This window comes from Nannospalax galili, unplaced genomic scaffold (genome assembly GCF_000622305.1).
Source record: "Nannospalax galili isolate Female #2095 unplaced genomic scaffold, S.galili_v1.0 scaffold514, whole genome shotgun sequence".
NCBI classification, from domain to species: domain Eukaryota; kingdom Metazoa; phylum Chordata; class Mammalia; order Rodentia; family Spalacidae; genus Nannospalax; species Nannospalax galili.
Window position 1 is genome coordinate 429,123 of NW_008336076.1, and position 22,329 is coordinate 451,451.

The 22,329-nt window shown below is 39.4% G+C and overlaps 1 protein-coding gene across 2 annotated transcripts in view; it reads left to right on the forward strand.

Annotated features, from left to right (window-relative positions):
- The window catches only part of LOC103732330 (sodium channel protein type 1 subunit alpha), a 202,892-nt gene that overhangs the window by 111,253 nt on the left and 69,310 nt on the right, over positions 1-22,329 (forward strand). For both annotated transcript variants that reach the window (XM_008830884.2, XM_008830891.1), the window contains exons 3-7: positions 9,832-9,950; positions 12,555-12,644; positions 14,935-15,063; positions 16,692-16,783; positions 17,609-17,878. In XM_008830884.2, the coding sequence (XP_008829106.1) occupies positions 9,832-9,950; positions 12,555-12,644; positions 14,935-15,063; positions 16,692-16,783; positions 17,609-17,878 (700 nt within the window). The remainder of the gene's footprint in view (positions 1-9,831; positions 9,951-12,554; positions 12,645-14,934; positions 15,064-16,691; positions 16,784-17,608; positions 17,879-22,329) is intronic.

The following is a 22,329-nucleotide window of genomic DNA, read 5'->3' on the forward strand; positions in this document are numbered from 1 at the left end:
AGAGAGGTGAGGGCGGGGCCAGGTCCAGAAGCGGTGCTCCTGGGGCCCAAGAAGGGCACTAAGTTGTTCTGGGTGAAAAGGATCAGGAAGCAGTATTGGTTCCCCAGGTGTCTGGGGCCCCGAGACTAGGAATGGCGCAGGGCCCAAACTAGGAGTATAGAATGGCAAGGCGGGGGATGGAAGGGTGAATGTCGCTTAGGGAGTCCCGGCGCCGGGGACCCCAAGAGGCCTGAGGATAGTAGTGAAGGCTAGGAGCAAACCAATTTAATTTTACTCTTAAGGTCATGAGGATTTGGTCCTGAGGTCACATGGGCTTGGGGTGGGGGGAACCCCTGGCTCCTTAGGCTATTCTTTTACCAGTTCCATCTACCTGAAGATAAGTCAGGAGGTCCTGCTTGGCTGGGGTTTCTCTTGTAGGCATGGAGGAAATGATTCCTCTGTGTTGACCCTCTTCTTTGTAGACTGGACACTGGTTCAGGTCCATCTTCTGGGATCTCTATGGCCTCCCTGAACAAGAGGACAGGTGATTTACCACAGTTACAGGACATTTCGAGAGATGCTCCAAGTCCCCTGGAACTTATTTGACCTTGGCAGGCAAGGAACAAGATATTGTCCCTTTAAGTCCCTCTGATCAGATTAGTATAGGCCTCAAAGCCTGGCTGTTAAACATCCAACAAGGTTAGTTACACCAGTCTGGTACATTAATTACCATGTGCTATGTACATAAGGCTTGGGAAACATTCTTAAATAAACCTTGACTAAACATACTTAAACTAGTTGACTAAGCTGCAACCTTAGAATATTTTAAGATTATATATTACCTTTGTCTCATTCTTGATAAGTCATTACAAACCTACAGAGACTTTCATCACTTGCTTAGGCTTTCTCATTTCAATTTTTTTTCTGTCAATTCTGGATATTTCAAGCCATCATAATCTTCATCCATAAATTCTTTTTATAAAACATCTCCATTCCCATATCCTTCTAGTATCTTTTAACTTTCCATTTTCTTTCTTAATAACTATGAGACACAATAACATTAATAAATTTTCCATCTATTGTGGGAATTCTTTTCTTAGGGATACTAAGCAATGTTTATCCCCTTCCTAGGTTCTAGTGTAAAACCAATGTATGGTTACATAAAAGTTTTCCTGGGGAGCCACTGAATTTAGACCATTTGCAATTAGGGCAGAATTACTTACAGCTGGCTGAGAAGAATGGCTGAATACCCAGGTGAGGATCCAATGTCCCTGCTTACCTATGGGCGTGCGGGGATCTCGGGGCGCCAGCTGCTGGGCGTGGCACCGGTCTCCCACACGTTGCTGGAGTGCGGCAGGTCCCACGAGCCGCGTCTGCTGTTTGGGTCCCTGGCTCTCCGCCACTGGGGTGTGCAGGTTTCGCACACTGCATTGCTGAGGGTCTCTGCTACCAGAGCTGGTGGCTCGAGGACTGCTGTCAGCTGCCCAGTCGGGTTCCGTTTCAATTTTCACCGTGCACTCCCTCTAATTTTGAGACCCGTTGGCCACCAGGTCACGAGGGGAGGTGCAAGCAACAGCGAAAGCAGGGTCTTCGTGAGTCGACGACGGAAGGATAGCCCCCCCCCCGGGGGAGACTGGATCACAGGATTTAGTGTTACAGCTTCAGACAAGTGACTCAGCTCAGATCTCAGTGATTCAGCCCCAGCTCCAGCTTTATTGGGGTAGAACTAGGACTATTTATAGTGTGGAGACAATAGAAGAAGCCTTAGCTGATAGGTACTCCTGGAATGCTTCATTTACATAGGGCGGTGGGCTTCTATCAGGCTATCAGACAACGCCTGATTAAAACCTGGTAGCTCCTGTGCTGGAGGGCATGTATCTTGTGACGGGCATTTCAAAAGTAAGTCAGGGAGGAGAGCAGAAGGCGCCCCGCTGAGAAGGGGAGTCTCCCCATTCTCGCCGAGCCAGCTTGTGGCTATCCGGACATGGGGAGACTGCTACCCTAAACAGCAGGGGTCCCCAACATTTCCCCCTGTTTAATTTAAATATGGAGAAGTGCCGTCACCAGCCCTAAGGGCCAACTCATCTGTCTCAGGAGAATCCAAAGTCTGATAATTAATTGACCATGACATGTTTTGTTGCAATTTTCAGCAATGACAGTAACTGTCAGCAAAGAAATCTTAAAAACAGTGAGCAAGCATCAAAATAACAAGGGATAGGAGCTATGCAAACAAGGGATTGCTAAGCCAACCTAATTGGTGGGTTGAAATCTTGAAAATGGATCATTTCAGAGTTTTAACATTGGTTTTAACAACATTTGATTCATTTACAAAGAAACAGTATTTTTTCTCAAATATCATATACCCTCCCCATATTTATTAAGTCCAATGTTCTTCTGTTGTGGAGCACAATCCTGGTGAGAAAGTTCATTTGTTGTCGGAGAGATTCTAGGCTTCAGTCGCAGATGTCATTGTTTAGTCCAGCTTGTCTCAGCCAGAGCAGAATCAGGTGTAGCTTGGATGGGAATTTCCCGCCAGGTGCTGGGCTTGTAGCTGCTGTCACCATAGCAATGCCTCTAGCATTCAGGGAGAGTGTAAGTTCAATCTCTACCAGCAGGGGGAAGAAGATCTTTCTCTGCTGGCAGCTCCTAGGTAGAGAAGGGTGGTAACTGGTACTGATGTCAGTAGAAATCTATTGTTGGATGCACAAAAGAGGGCAGTTAGACCTTGGGGTAGGTGGTGAAGGGAAGAAAGTTAGACTTGTTCCAGGACATATTCGATCTTATTTGGTCCTCTGTCTTTCCTGTAGAATAATATTATGAGTTAGCACAGACTTGGCTGCAGGTGCAAGCTGTTGAGAGACATGAAAGTTAGCTGTAGGGTACCTAGAGAATGCACCTGAGTAAAATTCTGCTATTGCTCCAATACTCCAGCAACTGTCCCATGGATCTGATCTTTTCCTTGAAAAATAAAATTTCTAGAACATGGTATTAGGGAGAGTGAGGGCTTTGGGTGTCATCTCCGCCTCTTTTTTTTTTTTTTCTTTGGTTGATCCTGTGGGAAAACACAAGCAAATCCTCTTCCTGTGGTTAACAATGGATCTGGTCCTTTCCAGAGTCCATTAAAGGGGTCCCTCCATCTAACCATGATGGGTGGTACTGGGTGTGTCTGGGCCCAGTATCAGGTGATGGGGGGAGCATCAGTCCCTCGATATACGTTAAGTACATTAACGGTAAACAAGGCTAATGTTAATTGAATATTGGGAGAATATATTGTTTGAGCCTGTCTTTTAAATTGGTCTTTTAAGGTTTTATGTGACCTTTCTACAATGGTTTGCCCCTGTGGGTTGTACGGGGTGCCAGTGTGATGGGTGGCATGGTGGAGGTTTTGGGCATCTGTTACACTGGCAGAGAAAGTTCCAGCGGTGGCTACTTCATCTGCTATGGCATTTCCTTCAGTAAGAGGTCCTGGGAGAGAGGAGTGGGACCTGATATGCTGGACAAATAATGGAGCCACCCGTTTTTGTAACAGTGTAGAAATTTCAATTAGCAGGGGAGAGATCGGGTTGCCATTTATTTTGACACAGCATAAATGCTATCAGAATAAAGGTTGAAGGGTTTATTAATCTTATCAAGAGCCATATAGATAGCAAAGAGCTCTTTAAATTGTGGGGATTTATCAGCTAGAGGTTGAAAATATATCACAGGTGGATCATTAGGGGAGTCATATATGACCAATGCAGCCCCTTTTTTTCTTCCATCTGTAAAGGCTATAATAGTTTCTTTTATGGGTTTGTGGCATGCTCCATGGACAGCTTGGCATAATTTTTTAAGTTCTGCTGCTGGAAGCGGGTACCAGGCTAGTGGGCATTGCCTTGTTGTTTGTAAGTTAACAGGAAAAGCCTCTACCTCTGGGATTTGGGGGTCCTGAGGCCATTGAGGCTGGAGGCTTTGGGACTGGCAACTTCCACTATCACTAAGATTACACAGTTGCTCTGTGGCTGTAGAGCGTGGCTGGAACAGCGCCACAGGCGGTGGCAGCCGAGGTGAAGGGGGAGGGGGATTTATCTGAAGATCTTTGGGAGCTTTTGAAGTCTGGGCATTAATATCTGGGCTTGTTAAATCAGCAAGAGGGGGGTGTTAATTTTGTTGATGGGTGGGTTTTGTATGACTTGGTCAAATTCTATTTTTGGAGCTGTTGAATCTGCTACTGGGCAGTCTGCAGGGTTTTTTTTTAATCACTTAAAACCTCTCTTTTATTATTTTCTGGTGCTTGTAAGCTTTCCTCAATCTTAGGTGGGTTTTTTAAGCATTGCTGGATGGCTGCCATTATCAGGAAAAAGGAAAGGGGAAAATTATGCCTTTCTTGGATTTCTTTTTTACAAAACAGATGTGCAAGAATGTTCCAGACCCCCTGGATCAGATATGTCTGCTGATAGGATCCAGGGTGCGAATTGATACACCTCATTCCAAAATTTTAAGCTTTCTTTTTGGGAGATCTTAAGCCCTCTTGATTTAAGTGAGGCTCTAAGGGAACGAATTTGGAGTTTTTTCTGACGTGATGTTGAATTACCCATTACAAAAGGAAATAGCGTTGTCTTAGCGTTTAACGTTCCTGCAGCAGCCTGACACTAAAGGATTGGAACGCTCTGACAGGCATGAGCCTTTAGACTGCAGAGAAAAAAAAAATGGCACTTATAAATCTTTTATTCAGCGCGAGCCACCTTGAGCCTTCAGGTGCTCCGCAGGGGCTGGTTAATTTAAATTCTCACCTAACTGGTTTTAGCTGTGGTCTGAGTGCCCTGGGGGGCAGGATAACAAAACTGATTAGGGAGGTTTCTGACTTTAAGGCTTATGTGAAGATTCCTTAGAACTTTTGGGACTTTTCTAGCAGTGTTAGGATAGGAAAGTAGTGAAGTGATGGTTTCCAAGGAAACGCTGGTTGTTGCATTACCGGGTTTTTGCATTAGAAAGATGTATAGATAGGGGGTCTTGTCTACACCCGTGTGGGCAGTCAGGGTCTGTTAAGAGGACTAAGAGCCTTTAGCTAACATCAGGGAGTAGCCCTGACCAGGAAGCCTCAGTTGTCTCTCTGTCCTTAGCAGTCCCACACGAAGACTTTTAGACTGGAAACAAAAGGAGGAAATTAGAAGAGATTTTTGCTTCTCTCCTGGTGGGAGAGGTACTCATGAATCCTGCGTTTCCGAGGGTACCAGCTGCTGGCTGGCACGAGGTTCAGAGGCTCTCACGTTGGGCGCCAGATATGGGCATGCGGGGATCTCAGGGCGCCAGCTTCTGGGCGTGGCGCCGGTCTCCCACATGTCGCTGGAGTGCGGCGGGTCCCGCGAGCCGCATCTGCTGTTTGGGTCCCTGGCTCTCCGCCACTGGGGTGTGCGGGTTTCGTACACCTCGTTGCTGAGGGTCTCTGCTACCGGAGCTGGTGGCTCTAGGACCGCTGTCAGCTGCCCGGTCTGGTTCCGTTTCAATTTCTACCGTGCACTCCCTCTAATTTCGAGACCCATTGGCCACCAGGTCACGAGGGGAGGTGCGAGAAACGGTGAAAGCAGGGTCTTCGTGAGTCGATGACGGAAGGATAGCCCCCCCTGGGGGAGACTGGATCACAGGATTTTAGTGTTACAGCTTCAGACAAGTGACTCGGCTCAGATCTCAATGATTCAGCTCCAGCTCCAGTTTTATTGGGGTAGAACTAGGACTATTTATAGTGTGGAGACAGTAGAAGAAGCCTTAGCTGATAGGTACTCCTGGAATGCTTCATTTACATAGGGCGGTGGGTTTCTATCAGGCTATCAGACAACACCTGATTAAAACCTGGTAGCTCCTGTGCCAGAGGACATGTATCTTGTGACAGGCACTTCAAAAGTAAGTCAGGGAGGAGAGCAGAAGGCGCCCCGCTGAGAAGGGGAGTCTCCCCATTCACACCGAGCCAGCTTGTGGCTATCCGGACATGGGGAGACTGCTACCCTAAACAGCAGGAGTCCTCAACACTTACCCTTCCTTAAATGAAAGAATATGGTAATCAAAAAGCCCAATTGTGATGACCTTTTGTTAGTGGACACAGCTGAAGTCCTGAAGATGGTAGTTGTTTGATTCAGAAGAGAGTACTGTACAGCATCATCTTATTAAAAGAACATGGAATCCAAATTACACATATAAGATAATATAATTAAGTTAATATTACCCATTTACACACTGTGTTTATACTCATAAAAGTATACTTATAAAAGTATGAACACTTATACTGTGTTTATACTTATAAAAGTTCCCAGATAAAACTTACAGAAAACATAAAACAATTGATAATCTTTGTTACTTTATGTAGTTTAGAGAATGGTCTACCAAAAACTTGCTTTGGGTTTGGAAGAAATGTAAACACTGGGTAAAGAAAAGCAATTAGTACATTAAAACATAATGAAATTGAAGTTTATAACCTCCAGTATAATCACTTAAGGAAAACTGTGCTGTAACCCTCTTCAGACTTTAATAAACTTCTTAAATTTCTCAAAATATTGAAATAAAGGGGTTTTGTGTCTGGCCAGACAGAGTTATGGTCTAGTTTGTACTGTGGCTAGGCAGTGGTGCACAAAAACTTCAGGAGCTTAGGTCTAATTGTAGCTGAATGTCCCAATTGCTTTAGGGACTTGAGGAGGCAAGTAAGAGGTGTGAGGCCCTCAGGCTTGTACTAAGCAGTCCCAATAGTGACAAATTATGTATAGAGTGTAGAGGAGATAGAAAAGGAACTGAGCAGGTATATAAGAGGAGACAATGAGGACCCTTTCTCCATGGGGAGTGGAGGCAGGGATGACAGCCAAGATTCCAGGCAGGAAAGCACAGGATACAAAAAAGAAAAGGACAGGAGGGAGGAGAAGGAGGAGAGGCATAGGCCTAGGTCATGCCAGGCAAGAATGACAACGAGAACTGCAAAACCAATCACCAACGAAGGTGTCCCTTCCTGGGAAAGGCCTGAGAATGAGTTTCCAGTACCTGGAGGCAGCGTCCTACAATCAGATCACCAGGGAGGGAAAGGAAATCTCCTGTCCTGGACAGGAGGGGGTGCGTGCTCCTATCTCTGGGAACAGAGTCCAGTAACCAGAGAAAGGAAAGGACTCTCCAAACCCCAACTTGCTCTTTCTCTGGCTTCTAGCATTCCCTATTTTTCCAATGCTCTCTTCTCCCCCTTTTCTATTTTCTTCATGTGTTTCCTTTGCTCATCATTTGAAGTGAAGGTTGTCAAGGAGACCAAATCAAGGCAATTTTGAGTGTGGCCAGTCTCCTTGGGATGAGCCTGGGAATTTTCCTGTCTGCTGAGCTGTAACCAACCCTTTAGCCCATGATGGCCAGCACATTTGGGTTGTAACTCCTTCATAATCTCTATCATAGTTACTTCAAAATCAGCTTATAATATCATCTGAAATGAGATTAGTTGAAGAATATGTATTATTACTAGTTACATTTTTACCAGTTCTACTATAGTCCCCAGAATTTCTACCAGGTTTGTCTGAGTACATTTTGGAGAAAAGGAAGCATAGACAGAATAATCAAAAGGTAATAATATTCAGTCCTGAGCCAACTCACCTTGCCTTTTGTGTATCATTGCATGACACATTCATTGAGGCAAAAACATTTGCCTTGTCCAAGTTCATTCATGTTCTGTGATGATTTCACAGTGTCATTTAGGGACAGAAACATTAAATGAATCAGAGAACAGAGAGCTAAGCATTATCTGGAAGCTTGTTGCACTGGAGTAAGCACAGGTGAAGCTTCCCTCCACAATGGATCTCCTAGAGATGGTTTCTCTGTGCTCTGGACTCACCCCTTCAGGCCTATTGGGAACAGAAACAGAGGTCAGACCTAGAGCAGACTTTTCTCACTCTGTTGGTGAGGTCTCTGTCCATTTATGAAATACAGTGAAACTAAATGCCCCAGAATTGAAATAAAATGGAAACACTACCCCTAAGACCTCCTATTTACTTTATATTTTATTTTATTATTGTATTTAACAGACACAAAATTGGTTGTCAAATTGCCTTGAATGTTTCTAAACACAGGCTTTATTCTCAGCATGCAAATTTATCTTGTCACAATCCTGAAGTGATTAACAGACCAGCATTAGTTAGGGGGCTACACATTTATAATACATTTAGAGTGCTTCTCCTTATACCAGACAGGAAGTGCTGTTTTCAAACTACTCAGTGAGTGTTTGGAGGTTGCACTATGTGAAAGTCTTGAAGGCACAGGAGGAAACAAAATGAGAAATCTATTAATGACTTGAAAAGTTATTGAAGAGATTAATCTATCAAATATTCTTAGCAGAAAACAATAGCAGTTTATAGCTTGCTAGTCATGATGGGTTCCAAGCACATATGCTTCTAAAGGCTGAAACAGACAGTTTTTCAGGAATAGAGAATTTGCATTTAAAAAGGCGTTCTGGGTATGTTAATTTAGTTGTGGATCACTTTTATGAGACCCTGGGTTAGAGATACTCAGCACCACCACAAAAGTAAACAACCATACAAATAAAAAAGCCCAAAGTGGGGTAGAGCTTAGTGTAGAACACCTGCTTAGCAAGCAGGACACCTGGGGTTCAATACTTGCTTGCAGGTAGGGAGGGGAAGACCTTAACATTCTCTCCCCTTAGTATGTTGTTCACTGAGAAATCAGCTTCCTCCTCCCACTTGTGCTCTGTCTGAATATCAGTAAATGTCTTAGGAAGAATTGTCTCAGAGTCCTCTGTTATATGCTATTGCATGGTGGGTCTTTGGTTTTGGGGGGGGCATGTGGGGGAGGTTGTTTATTTGTTCATTTTTCTCTGCACACCAATAATTGCCATGGAGTAAGTCCAACTTTTGGAATGAGCTCCCTTCACATTCATGAGTCCTGGTTTCTACGAGGGCTTTGAGATTTTCCTCCCTCTGTGCAAAAACAGCACATGTAATTGGGAGTCAGTTGGGATTGGAATGCAATGTGTCAGCTAACTCAGAAATCCCAATACAAAATTTAGCACTCCTGGTCAACAGATAGTCTCCGGGGATCCCAGCCTCCATAAATCAATGATTGGATTATATCCATCTAACCCAAGAGCAGGTTCAATGGTGGCTGCTTTTATTCTCTATTACCAATGGAGTGATGATGCTTATTTTATAAGCACAGAAGGTGAAGGGATGTTTATTTTTAAGAATTAGTGCTGTTGAATGATTTTGCATTCCACAGGGTTAATTTTAAAGATATTTTACTTAGGCAAAATAAAATAATTATAAAAAGGAATAATGTCTCAGGAATTTTAAAATGAAAATGGAAATGGAATGTGCCCCTATTTCAAACTTAAAATGTTAAGAAAATACAGGGGCTGGAGAGATGGCTTAGTGATTAAGAGCACTGACTGCTCTTGCAGAGGACCTGGGTTCGATTCCCAGCACCCACATGGTGGCTATGAACCGTTCTTAACTCCAGTTCCAGGGAAATCTGAAGCTCTCTACTGACCTCCGCGGCATTGCGTGACACAGATGCACTCACATCCATGCAGACAATACATTCATACACATAAAATAAAAATAATAAATAAAATATTTTTAAAAAAAAAGAAAACAGAAACTCTCCTAGCTAAATATCTAATGTACAAACTCAGGTAAGTGTGACAGAGAAGGTAACTGGTACCATGGACTTGCTGCTCTGGCTTAGGAAAGACAATGTATGAGCTGGTCTTCATGGTGGACATCCAAGTTGTGACTGACCTGGTTGTACAAATTGGAATTATTCGTTATAGCACTAACAGAAAATAGAGAGTAGACTTTAAATGGTTTACACTTTTATACTTCTGTGTTTGTTCCTGTCTTACAGACTTTTATAGTATTGAATAAAGGGAAGGCCATCTTCCGGTTCAGTGCCACCTCTGCCCTGTACATTTTAACTCCCTTCAATCCTCTTAGGAAAATAGCTATTAAGATTTTGGTACATTCATATCCTTTTACAAGTGGCTTTTACTAACTATGTAACTATGTGTGTTTTGCAGCTAAATTAAGAAATTTAATATTCTATAACTCTAGTCATATTCACTAGCATCTTCTTTGCTCACATAAATCTGTTTTCTATTTTATAATGCTGAGAATTGAACCCAGAAGCTCAGGCATGCCAGGCAAACTTTCTACCACAAAGCCATCTCTCCAGCCATAAGTTTTATTCTTAGAATTGATTAGGATAGATGTCACTGAGATTTTTGAAGTCTTTAAGATTACATATATGATTACCTTGCACCGGATTTGCCTTTCTAAAATATACTTGCATGTTATATTAGTTTCTTTTCCTGTTGCTGTGATAAAATTCTCTGACAAAAGCAGCTTAAAAGGGAAAAAGGGTTTATTTTACCTCACTATCCAAAGTACATCATGGTGGGCAAGACCAGGAATCAGGATCATGAAGCAGCTGGTCATATGTATCTACAATCAGAAAGTAGAGAGCAGACAATGTATATTGCTGCTCGACCCCCTTTCTCCCTTTATACAGTCCAGAATCCCACCCAGGGAATGGTGTCACCCACGGTGGATGATGGTTCTTCCCATGCCAACACAACTGATGGGTCTTCCCTCCCACATCAATTAAATCAAAATAATTCCCCACAGGCATGTCTCCCAGGTAATTCTTGATTCTGTCAAGTTGAAAACTAACACTATCACATAGGTGTTGAATACTATAAATCTAGTGCAAGGTAACCATATTTATTGTTACCATCTTTGTACAGAGATGTACAGAAGTTTCAGTGAAATAAAGAAATTACTTTCAAAATAAAATCAAGATTAGTCATAGATTTAATATAAGACATTTTAATGTATCTTAGAATAATTTTGTATATATATATTTTTCCATAGGACAATCTGAGAATCCTTCAGTCAGTACTTAGCTAATTTGTTAATGTTTCCAATATTTTTTGTGAAGGAAGTACAGTAACATTGGCTGAATACAATTTAAGTCACTGACTTATGACTTTTCTGTGCAAAATTAATTGTTTAGTAAAGAGTCTTAATGAAAGAATCTAAGACTATTTCCAAAAGGTTGAAGGGGTATTGGTTCTGAGATTCCTATTGGGGTTCAAAGCCTTACACAACCAAGTTCAGATGTGGATGTTTATTGGTGAAAACCTTTATTCTTTATGTTTCTTTTGATGGCTTTGATGATAATTAGTATAGAAATATATTGTAAGTATCATAAAGTCATACTTCCATATTTTTAAAAATCCTAAATTCTAAAATCTGAAAAACTGAGGAAGTGCAGGGCTCTGGGTTTGATTTGTTCCCCAACACCACAAATACAATAAATAAATAAAAAGGAGCTTAAAAAAATAATGTAAAATAAACCTGTGTTCAATTCCCAGCACTGCACTAAGAAAGATAAAACCCAAAACAACAGTAGCAACAACAATGTCAAAAACGCTAAAGGTCATCCTCTTTTGAGTAGATTATAAGTAATTCCTTAGTAATGTAAATATGCTATTTTTAAAATTAAAAGGTTGAAAAGTATTAAAATCCTTTGTTCATTGTTTTCCTGTCTCAGTTTGTATTTCTAGTGCCATCATGTGGTCATTTGATGAAAACTTTCCTTTACACTTACGGAAAATTTTTGTTTGGTCTATAAACTGTAGTAGAAAGCGTGTTGGACTGTAGGGCAGAAAACTTGTGTTTGAGAGTCATGGGCCAAGCCATCTAATTTCTCTTTGATTTCTAAAATATAAAAATAAGACTTGGTTTTTAAGATCCTGTTCAGAGCTATAATTCTGTTATGCTCTCTTCATTTGAACCACCAGTTAGAGGATATACATTTATATAAAGTCATTTTTCCAAGTATTTCACATATATTAACTTGTTTAATCTACACACCAAGATAATGAAAGCAAGATAATGGTTAGCATTGTTGTCGATATGTGGAGACAGAGGGAGGTGAATTCTCAAAGAGAATGGGTGACTGGTCTGAGATCGCTTTGCTGCGTGAATTTTCAAATATATTCACATGGTGTGAGTCTTGACCTTCAAGAGTATTCCCTTTCATTTTATCCAGTGCTGCTGCACTTGGATAAACCCAGTCAAACAGAGCAATGCAACACTTAGTGCCATGCTCTGCCTTGACTATAAGAAATTTCCATGCATTGAACTAAATCAGTTAATGAAGAAATTTTGGTATTGTAGATAAGTGCCCTTCTCAACAATTTACTATTCTAATGGTCTAAATTAATTCAAATTGATGCTTTCTGCTCAAGAACTATGCAAACTCAGATAACCCCCAACCATATTTCTCACTAAAGCTCTCTGGGAGGTTAGCATGCTGGTCTGATCACTGCTGTGACAGCAGCTTGTACCCGTTACATCTTCTCATCCTCTGCCTCATTGAACCCAAACAACTACTCTGTGAAGGTCAAACTGTTGTGCAGGTTAACAGATGAAGAAAGTAAAATTTAAAGAGATTATATTAACTTGTAGGCACATGTTTGTCACTGAGTCCTAGCTGTACTGCAGTTTGGATTTTCTAAGGTAATACTTGAATTTTCTTTTGTATTTTCCTTAACAATAACCTACATTATTCAGCATGTTAATTATGTGCACTATTTTGACAAACTGTGTGTTTATGACAATGAGTAACCCTCCTGAATGGACAAAGAATGTAGAGTAAGTTCAATTTATGCATTTTTGAATATTTATTCATATATATACTTGAGATTTTGAAACTATGTCTTAATGTATCCTTGAAATAAAACTGAAGGGCATGTTCAATAAAGCCATTTATATACATAATTATGCAGTACAATAATCCTCACTGGACCCCTGAATTGCTGGTATTAGACCTAAGATCTTTCTGTAACCTGTAGTTGGTGGTTACTAAAAGTCCAAGAGGAAACTCAACACTTTTCCTTTTGGATCCACAGTATCTGAAAAATATGTTGAAAGGAACTTTGGAAAAATAGACAAGATATATAATGGGCTTTCATTCCAGTGAAAATCCACACTGATTTAGTTAGTTTATGTATGAAGGATGGGAGCCCTATAGGTCTTTAGTTACTCTTTGTGATTTTATACTACCCTGAAACTCCACATTAAGAATAAAAAAAATTTAAGTTTGGGAAAAATCTGAGTTTCTGAATTATTGTAAAATTTCATTAAACTTAAAAATTTACCTGTATAAATTACCTACTTTGATTTTAATAAAGCTGAGTGTTTTGTCTAACTGTATATAAGGACATCTGGGCCATGAAATGTCAACAGAAGCCAGAAAGATCCCATTAAACTGGAATTACTGAGGGGTGTTAGTTGCCATGTGGGTGCTCAGAACCAAACCCAGGTTATCTGCAAGAGCAGTCAGTGCCCTTAACTGCTGAACCATCTCTCCAGTCCCACATTAATCTATCTTGAAGAAAAGTGTTAAGTGTTGCCAAAATACCACTATCTTCTCATTCAAAAAGCATTGAAATTGGGGGCTAGAGCTATGGCTCAGTGGTTAATAATGCTTGCTGAGCAATCAGAATACTGAAGTTTGGGTCCCAGCATCCACATAACAAGCTAAGTGTTCTACAAACACCTGTAACTCCAGTTCCAAGGAATCAGAGGGCTTCTGTTCTTTTTACCCTCACAGGAACATGCACCCCTGCTTACACATACACCTGTGCATATACTCACATATATACACGCATAAATAAAACAAATATATATATATATATATATTTTAAATAGGTTCTTTATCCTTCTAAAGGAAAATCGTCCTACACTTTTGCACATTATTTACTGGTTTACTCCAGTGAACTCACTGCTAATTCTCAGGAGGTTCTATTTCTGTTAATACCAAGCCAATACATACGTTAATTAGACTGACAGTGCATATATTTCTCACACTGCTCTTACAACACCTTAAAAATAGCCTTTTATGTAGTAGGAAGTTGTTCTAGTTTTGTTTCTGTTGCTGCGATATAAACTGACAAAAATCAACTTAAGGGAAAAAGGCTTTATTTTGGTTCACAATTTTGGGTTAGACTCCATCACTGCAGGAAAGTTAAGGAAACAGGAACTTGAGACAGCTTGTTACAACACATTTATAGTCAAGAGCAGAGAGGAATGAAGTGTGCATACTCAATACTCAGCTAGTGTTTTACACTCCTACACAGTCCAGGGCCCAAAATGATGCTGCCCACTTTCAAGATGGGTCTTCCTACATTGATTAACACAATCAAGACAATCCCCCACAGACATCCCCAAACATCAACCTCATCTAGACAATCTCTCATTAAGACTCTCAGATTATTCTGGGTTGTGTCAAGTTGACAATTTAAACTAACCATCCCCAGGGGGCTGGAGAGATGGTTCAACATTAAGAGCACTGACCGCTCTTGCAGAGGACCCAGGTTTGGTTCCCAGCACCTACATAGTGGCTGACAATCATCCTTAACTCTGGTTCCAAAGGAAACACTTTCTTCTGACTTCCACAGGCATTTGCATGACATGGGTACATTTACATACATGCAGAGAACACACTCATACAGATAAAATTAAATAAATATATCAAAAAATTAAAAACCCTAACCATCATAGAAATCATATTTAAATTTAGTGCTGTGGTTTATTTCTATAAAAATGAAATTAAATAGCTGAGTTTTCTCTTTTCAGTAGCCATTGATTCCAGTGACTGACTGGAACTGGAGAGATGGCTCAGTGGTTAAGAGCACTCTTAACCTTGCAGAGGACCCAAGTTAGATTCCCAGCACCCACATGGTGGCTAACAACCATATGTAACTCCTGTTTCAGGGGATCAAACACCCTCTTCTGGCCTCCATGGACTCTTCCATACATGCAGGCAAAACACTCACACATAAAAAAGAAAACAAATAAATAAATGAGTAGCTGAGTGCTAAATTGATGTGCTTGGAATGAAAACTGACTCTTTTGATTCTTTTTGACTACTTGTTTCTAGGTACACTTTCACAGGAATATATACTTTTGAATCACTAATAAAAATTATTGCAAGGGGCTTCTGTTTAGAAGATTTTACTTTCCTTCGTGATCCATGGAACTGGCTTGATTTCACTGTTATTACATTTGCGTAAGTGATTTTTTGAAACTCTGGAAGAAAGCATAGTTTGTTTTTCTGTCAGTGCCTAAGTTTATATGTGGCTTGCTGTAATGGTAGAACACACTGTTATCGTTTATGTAACTGAGTTCTTTGTTTTAATGTAGTATCCCAGAAGAGTAAATCTTGTTTCACTGTGCCATGAAAGTACTGAGAAGTTACAGTACAATTTTCACACAAAATAAATATCTATGTGAAAATTTTATGTATGTCAATCTTCTAACTCACACACACATACACCATAATATAGAACCACAAATGATTCCTAGCCCATCTGGCAGAATAATTTTGAAAATTCACAGCAACTAAATCTCTGCTGCTTCCACAAATTTGCACTGATCTTACTCATGCTGTGCTTTTCCACAGTTTCTTTAATTTGCTTTGTAGAATAATAGAAAATAAATATCAAAATATTCTAGAAACAAGATCACAGGAAAAAGAAAGTATTTGATATATTATGAATTCAATAAACTAGTATTTCTTACTGGTCTGTAAGGTTTATAAGCAGACATACTCTACCTCTATTTCTTTTCTGACACATTCTTCTTTCTCTCTTCTTTCTTTTTATGACCTTCTTCACTTTACCCAAAATAAAACGCACTCAAACACACTTAATAATGCAATCGGTTCGTATGCCCATGTCCTCTCTTTTTTCCCTAGTGATAAACCATCTCAGGAGGAGAACCTGAAAATACCAGGCAGCTATTAAGAAGTAGGTGAAAGTTTGATGTGGAGGACAGTAGACCAACACCACTTGCTTCTATCTTTAGGAGCTAACTTTCTGGGTATCAGCAGGTGTGAAGAGGTGGATCAGAAGAGAGAGGGTTCTGATATGCTCAGAAGTACAAATACTGCCTGTCTGGTCTTAATTTCATAACTTTGTATTTGATTAAGATATGCTGATCCTTCCTCATGTCTTTCGGCCAGAGCTTTCAGGAATTTGGGATTTTAGTCCTTGAAAATAAAATAAAAATAATGAAAGGAGCAGCACTGGGCCCTATTAATTTTGTTCTTAATTTATCTAACTCTTATTTAAAGGTTATGCTAGGAAATCTTAATCTTGTGCTCAAAGCCTTAAGGCAATCTGCCTTATCATGACTGAATTCTGTTGGGTGATTTTATGTATTGTTTTTTCCTAACTGAAACCATAGCCCAAGTCTTGTTTTCTCTTTAATTAATTCTCACAAATCATATATGATGTTGAGTACGTTGTTTTTCAAATGGCAGTAGGGATACATATTTTTATGAAATTTACATTTAGTTAAAGGTCTTAAGTTATAAAATAGGTATAATAATGAATTCTAAGTTTTAATTTGTAACTTACATTGTTATCATTTAAAATCAACAAAAAGATCTTCATAAAAGTTCCAGATAAATACTATAAGTCCTTCAAATCTTGAATAAGTCTGGTTTAATTCCACAGATGTTTAACATAATTTGTAAACCTATGCAATTTTTCAGCTCTTCATACTTTTAGAGTCTTGTGTCTGAAAATTGTTTCAGTAATTCAAGGTAAGGAATGATTGACATAAAGTGTGGGCTTCTTGTGCCTACAGCTCTGTATTTTGTTACTGTGTTTGAGTATGAACTCCCTATTACAGATATGTGACAGAGTTTGTGGACTTGGGCAACGTCTCAGCACTAAGAACATTCAGAGTTCTGCGAGCACTGAAGACAATTTCAGTCATTCCAGGTGAGAGCAGAATGCAAACATAGGTTAGTCACCCAATTAACCCTGGTGCTTTTCAGCTTAGCCTCTTTGATTGATATTCATCATCACAGAAAGCCAAGATAGGGAGTTTCACAGGAAATCATTCTTATTGTCCTAACAAATGTTTTATCTGCCTTTGACTTTAATGCTTCTTTTATGAAACACTTTAATGCTCATTCTGTGTGATGTCTACTTTAAAAAGTTATTATATTTTGCTATGTCAGTTTTACTAACATTTTGTTTCTTATTGGATGTATGAATTTTTAATTTTTTATTATATCTATTGGTACCTATGCTAGCTAACCAATATAAATCTTTGCTAACAAAAAACAAAGTATAAGATAATGAAGAGTAGCATACATCAGGGAGATTTGTTTTATCGTGAAGTTGTACTACAAAATATCTCTAGTTATAGCAAAAGTTTACCTGCAGATATATGGAAATGTAAACATGCTTATTCAGCTAACTTATTATGAAAGTGGCAACTGACCCTAATGAAAGTGGTAGCAAACTTCAATGGCAAGTGGGAGAGGCCCTTTCTGTAACATAGATTTCCTGGAGAACATGAATCCCCATTTCTTCCTGCTGTCAGAGCAGGATACGGAACAGCATCTCATTGTTGGGATCTTTATAGTTCCAGAGGTTAGCTTTGTCAGCTCTTCAGCATTTCATGCAGTCTTGCCTTCCACTCCCATTGCCTGTGTTTTGGGGACTTACACATTGACTGGTGTTTTCAAGAGAGCTGTGTGAAGGTTTTAATACTTCAGTTGTATAAAGGCTTCATGGTAATAAGCTGCTTTCCTTCAGGCCTGAAGACCATCGTAGGGGCCCTGATCCAGTCTGTGAAGAAGTTGTCTGATGTCATGATCCTCACTGTGTTCTGTCTCAGCGTGTTTGCGCTAATTGGGCTGCAGCTGTTCATGGGAAACCTGAGGAATAAATGTGTACAATGGCCTCCCAGCAATGCCTCCCTGGAAGAGCATACTGTAGAGAAGAATATAACTAAAGATTATAATGGCACACTTGTGAATGAAACTGTGTTTGAGTTTGACTGGAAATCCTACATTCAAGACACAAGTAAGAATTAACCGTTATACATATTTGTTCTTCCATTGTTTACCTCCTTCCTATCATGAAGAAATTAAAAATAATAACAAGAAGGTTGTGCTCACTTAGAAAATTATCTAATGAAATGATTTTTAAATGATTAAACTGTTTTTGACATTTCTTTTTCATGTATATTTTTATTGAGTTTTTGTGCATTTCATATAACAGATCTTAATCAAATTTAGACCTCCCTTCTCCATCTGCACTCCCTATAACCATCCTCACACTGGATTTCATAAATTTTCTCATATATGTTATGGCCTATCCAGTCAAGCATTTGTACCCAGATGTCCCTCTGTGCAAGTTCATCCACTGGCATCTAGTCAGCCTATCTAGAGTCACTCCCTTAAAGAATATCAACTCTCCCTCACCCAGCAGTAATCATATGCCAAAAGTTCTTCAGCTAATGTTGGGACCTACTACCCGTTTCTCCAGTTCTATGCTGGGTTTTTGCCTGATTGAATCAGCATGGGTCTTGTGGGGTATTCAACTGGGAAGGAAGGAGGGAAGGACGTACAAGGAACCATGGGGGTAAAGAGAAAGAAGGAACTCAAGAGAGGGGGGATAATAGGAGACAGGTTTTATCAACAGGGAAATGGAGGTACTTTAAATGGGAAGGAAGAAGGTTAGATGGGAGAGAGAGAGAGGAGAGATTAAAGGTTAGGTGGTATGAAAAGCCAGAGGAAATGTATTAACTTAAAACCCCCTGAAAAATACACATACAATATCTGAACATGAGTACACGTGTATACCTGAAGGATATATAAAAAGAAACAGTGCTGGACAGGAAAAACCTCCCCTCGAGTTGTTAGGGTAGTCCAAGAGACTCACAAAATAACAGGCTATTGCCATAGCCCCTGATTACTTCCCAGAACCTGAAGGTAAGACCCTACTTCTGAAGACAGGACATACTTCCAACACTTGGAGCATTAGAGCTGGAACTGACCTGGAAGTCTTCTCCCTGAAGATTAGTTTTCATAGTTCTAGAGGATACTATGCAAGCTGCTAAGGAAGAAAATCATTCAGTGGTCCCACACAGCCGTAAACCCTAGTAACCACAATGACTTGCACAGTCAGCTATCTCTGTTGGTACAGTAGTGGCACTTTTATCTAGGGAGTCATCAACAGCTATCTAAATGGACTTAACATTTTTTTCCTCCTGGATTTTGTTTGTATTATCTTACAAAGTGCTGGCAATTGAATCCAGCGTGTTTTATCCATGGGCAAGTGCTCTGTCACTGAGCTAAATCCCTAGCCCCTCCCTTGCATTTCAAATAATAGGTTGCTTGCATTGCTGGAATTTTTAAAAATAATTTTGTTGAGCAACTTACCCACAGTTTTATATATATAATTTTAACTTGACAACTTTTCTAGTTTTTTTTCCTAAATGCCTCTTTCTGTTGTTTCAGGATGTATAAGGCTAATAATTCAGCTAGGGAGAATTTTCTCAGATCATCTATCACTGTTCATTCTTCATATGACAGTTGAAATAACCCAAGGATATAAAATTTGTGAAAACCCTCCACTAATGATGTCCACTAAACATTACTGGGGAAGGGCAGGAATGTGCAATGATATTGGGAAATAATGTTGACATTCTTTTTTCCTTTTCTTTTTAATTTGGTTTTTGAGACAGGGTCTCACTGTGTAGCACTGGCTGGCCTGGAACTCACTATGTAGACCAGACTGGCCTGGAACTCTCTATGTAGACAAGACTGGCCTTGAATTCACAGAGATCCACCTGCCCCAGGCTCTGAAGTGCTGGAATCAAAGGTGTATGCCACCACCTACTTCCTGGTTTATTCCTTTGCCTTTGTAAGGAAATCAAGTGAGACCTACAGATAATTATATTCCAGTTGAAAATTAATATCAAAGAAGAAAATAGTAAAACTGATTAAACTTTAAAATAGAACAACAGGCAGTCCAGATAAATCAACGAATTAATGGGAATTGGTTTTATTTCAAGTATTTAGATCAAATCATTGAACACAGAAACAATCTTCAGAACGAATGGGTAAATAATTTCCCATATCCTTTCTCTTTTTAAAATGACAATGAAATAAGTGAACTTTCCTCTCTCTTTTCTTTAATTTTAGTATTTTTTAGTAGCAACATTTCCAAAGCAGGGAAAGTTAGTACATGATTAATCAGGAAATGTGCTGATAAGGAAAGACATCAAGTACATAAAACTCAGACCCTAGGTAGGCTTACTTTATCACTTTATCACCATATCTTCCTGACTTTAGGGTAATGAGTAATATTCTGGAAAAAAAATAAAAAAACAAACTTCAGTGGCTGATGGTAAGAATCACAGAAGTCTACTGATGACTTGATAGTTCTTAAAGCAGTAATAGGTAAAGGAAAAGTGCAGGCATAAAATCATGTCACACAATAACTAGATCTAGAAAATACCTTGGTTGGGCATTTCCTCCATGATGTTCAGCATATGCCCTCAAATCATCTGCAGACAATCGTCAATCTCCAGATAAAAGACAATGCCTTTAGAAGGATGTGAGAGCAGGGCATGCACGCTCCTTATTCACATCACACAGTATCAGTAAGTCCTCACGGTCACCAACCCCTGAACCCTGTTGTTTGTCCAACATTTATCTTAGACCAGATACTGATTGTGAAGGTGTCTCTTAGGGTGTATTCTCTCTACTGAAAATTTATTAGATAATTTTTTTCCTTTTCCCTAAAGAAATAAAAAAAAAATACCTGGAGTTATTTTCAACTCCAAAAATCTATAAGCATCATCTTCCCCAATACTGTTAAATTTGTTGAAAAAAATATTTTAAATAAATGCAGACAGAATGATTTATCTTTGAAAGTGATGGAAAAGTTAATTCATTAAAATTAAACCTTGTGACTGGCAAGTTCTAGTTTCTTCAGGTTAAAGCTTTTAGATTGTTGAATATAAAGAAAAATTGGGAGAGATGATTCAGTCAATAAAAGGCAATTAACTTCTTGCATTAACTTCTCCTTCACAGATCCTATTCATGATTCAAGGACTTTCTTTTCCCCTTAGGGACAAGAGTTATGCAATTTGGGAGTCTTTTAGATAGACCCACTGAAGGGGTACTCCAATTGCCTCACCCTGAGTCCCTGTTCAGCATGGAAGAAGCCAGAGCAGTCTGCATCCCTATTCCCTATTGGTATTTTGGGTAATCCCTTCAGAGGATGGCATGATAAAAATAGGAGGTAGGAATTGGCTAGGCAGTTAGGGTAAAAAGACCCCAAAGAAATATAGCCAGTTCCTTGGCTAAAAGTCAAAATGTCCTTGGGCCTGTTAGCAACATACTCTGCTCCAAAGGCCAAAAATGTCAAAAGTATTTGGAAGCTTGTATCTAATCCTTAAAAGATTTTAGGGTTACCTCTTCAGAGGGGGGAATATTGGATGGGAGGGAGTGGGCACAGATTTGATAAAATCACCTTATATGCATGTATGAAATTCTCAATAAGTTTTTGTAAAAGTTAAAAGAAAATATCTCAAGATTAGGGACTGGAGAGACACTGGCTGCTCTTCCAAAGGAATGAGGTTTGGTTCCCAACATCCACATAGCAGCTAACAACTGTCCATGACTCCAGTTCCAGGGGATTAGATGCCCTCTTCTGGCTTCCATAGGCATTACATGCATAGGTGCACTTACGTACATACAGGCACAACACTCACATACATAAAATAAAAATAAAATAAAATAAGCATCAATGATCTAGTAAGATCTGCACAATGACAAACCAGTTGACATGCCAATGTGAATGAGGGAAATTTCACAGCATCCCATCTCTAAATGAAGAGCTACAGGCAATCAATGGGTACTGAGGGTGGGAGAATCAGTTTTCTCCAGGGACAAGCTCCCTGAGAGGTTATCTAATCCCAAGTGAATAGCCCTAAACACAGGTACACACAAGTATCACTAAATGGACTCAGTGTATAATATATATATATATATATATGTATATTTATAAATGTATGTATGTATATGTAAAAATAGTAATCAGAGAATACAGGAAATCGAGAGGGAGTTGGGGTACATGGAAGGAGTTGAAAGAAGGCTGACTGAGGGGGTGAAAAAATGTAAATAATACTCTTATATACAATTCTCAAAAAATGAAATAAAAATTTAAGAACAATTATCCCAAGATTATCATAATTATTTTGCTCTAATTTGAATTAAAAGTTTAAAAATCCAAGCTGGGTGTGGTGGTGCATGCCTTTAATCCCAACACTCGGGAGGCCAGAGGCAGGTGAATCTGTCTCAAAAAGACCAAAAAATAAAAAAATAAATAAATATATAAACAAATAAAAGTTTAAAAATCCTAACCAGGTTTTCTGTTTAAAACCGTTGATGTATTTGTAAATATAGATGATATTTTCTCATATGTGATTTTGTATCCTTTAGAAAATTAGATGAATGGAC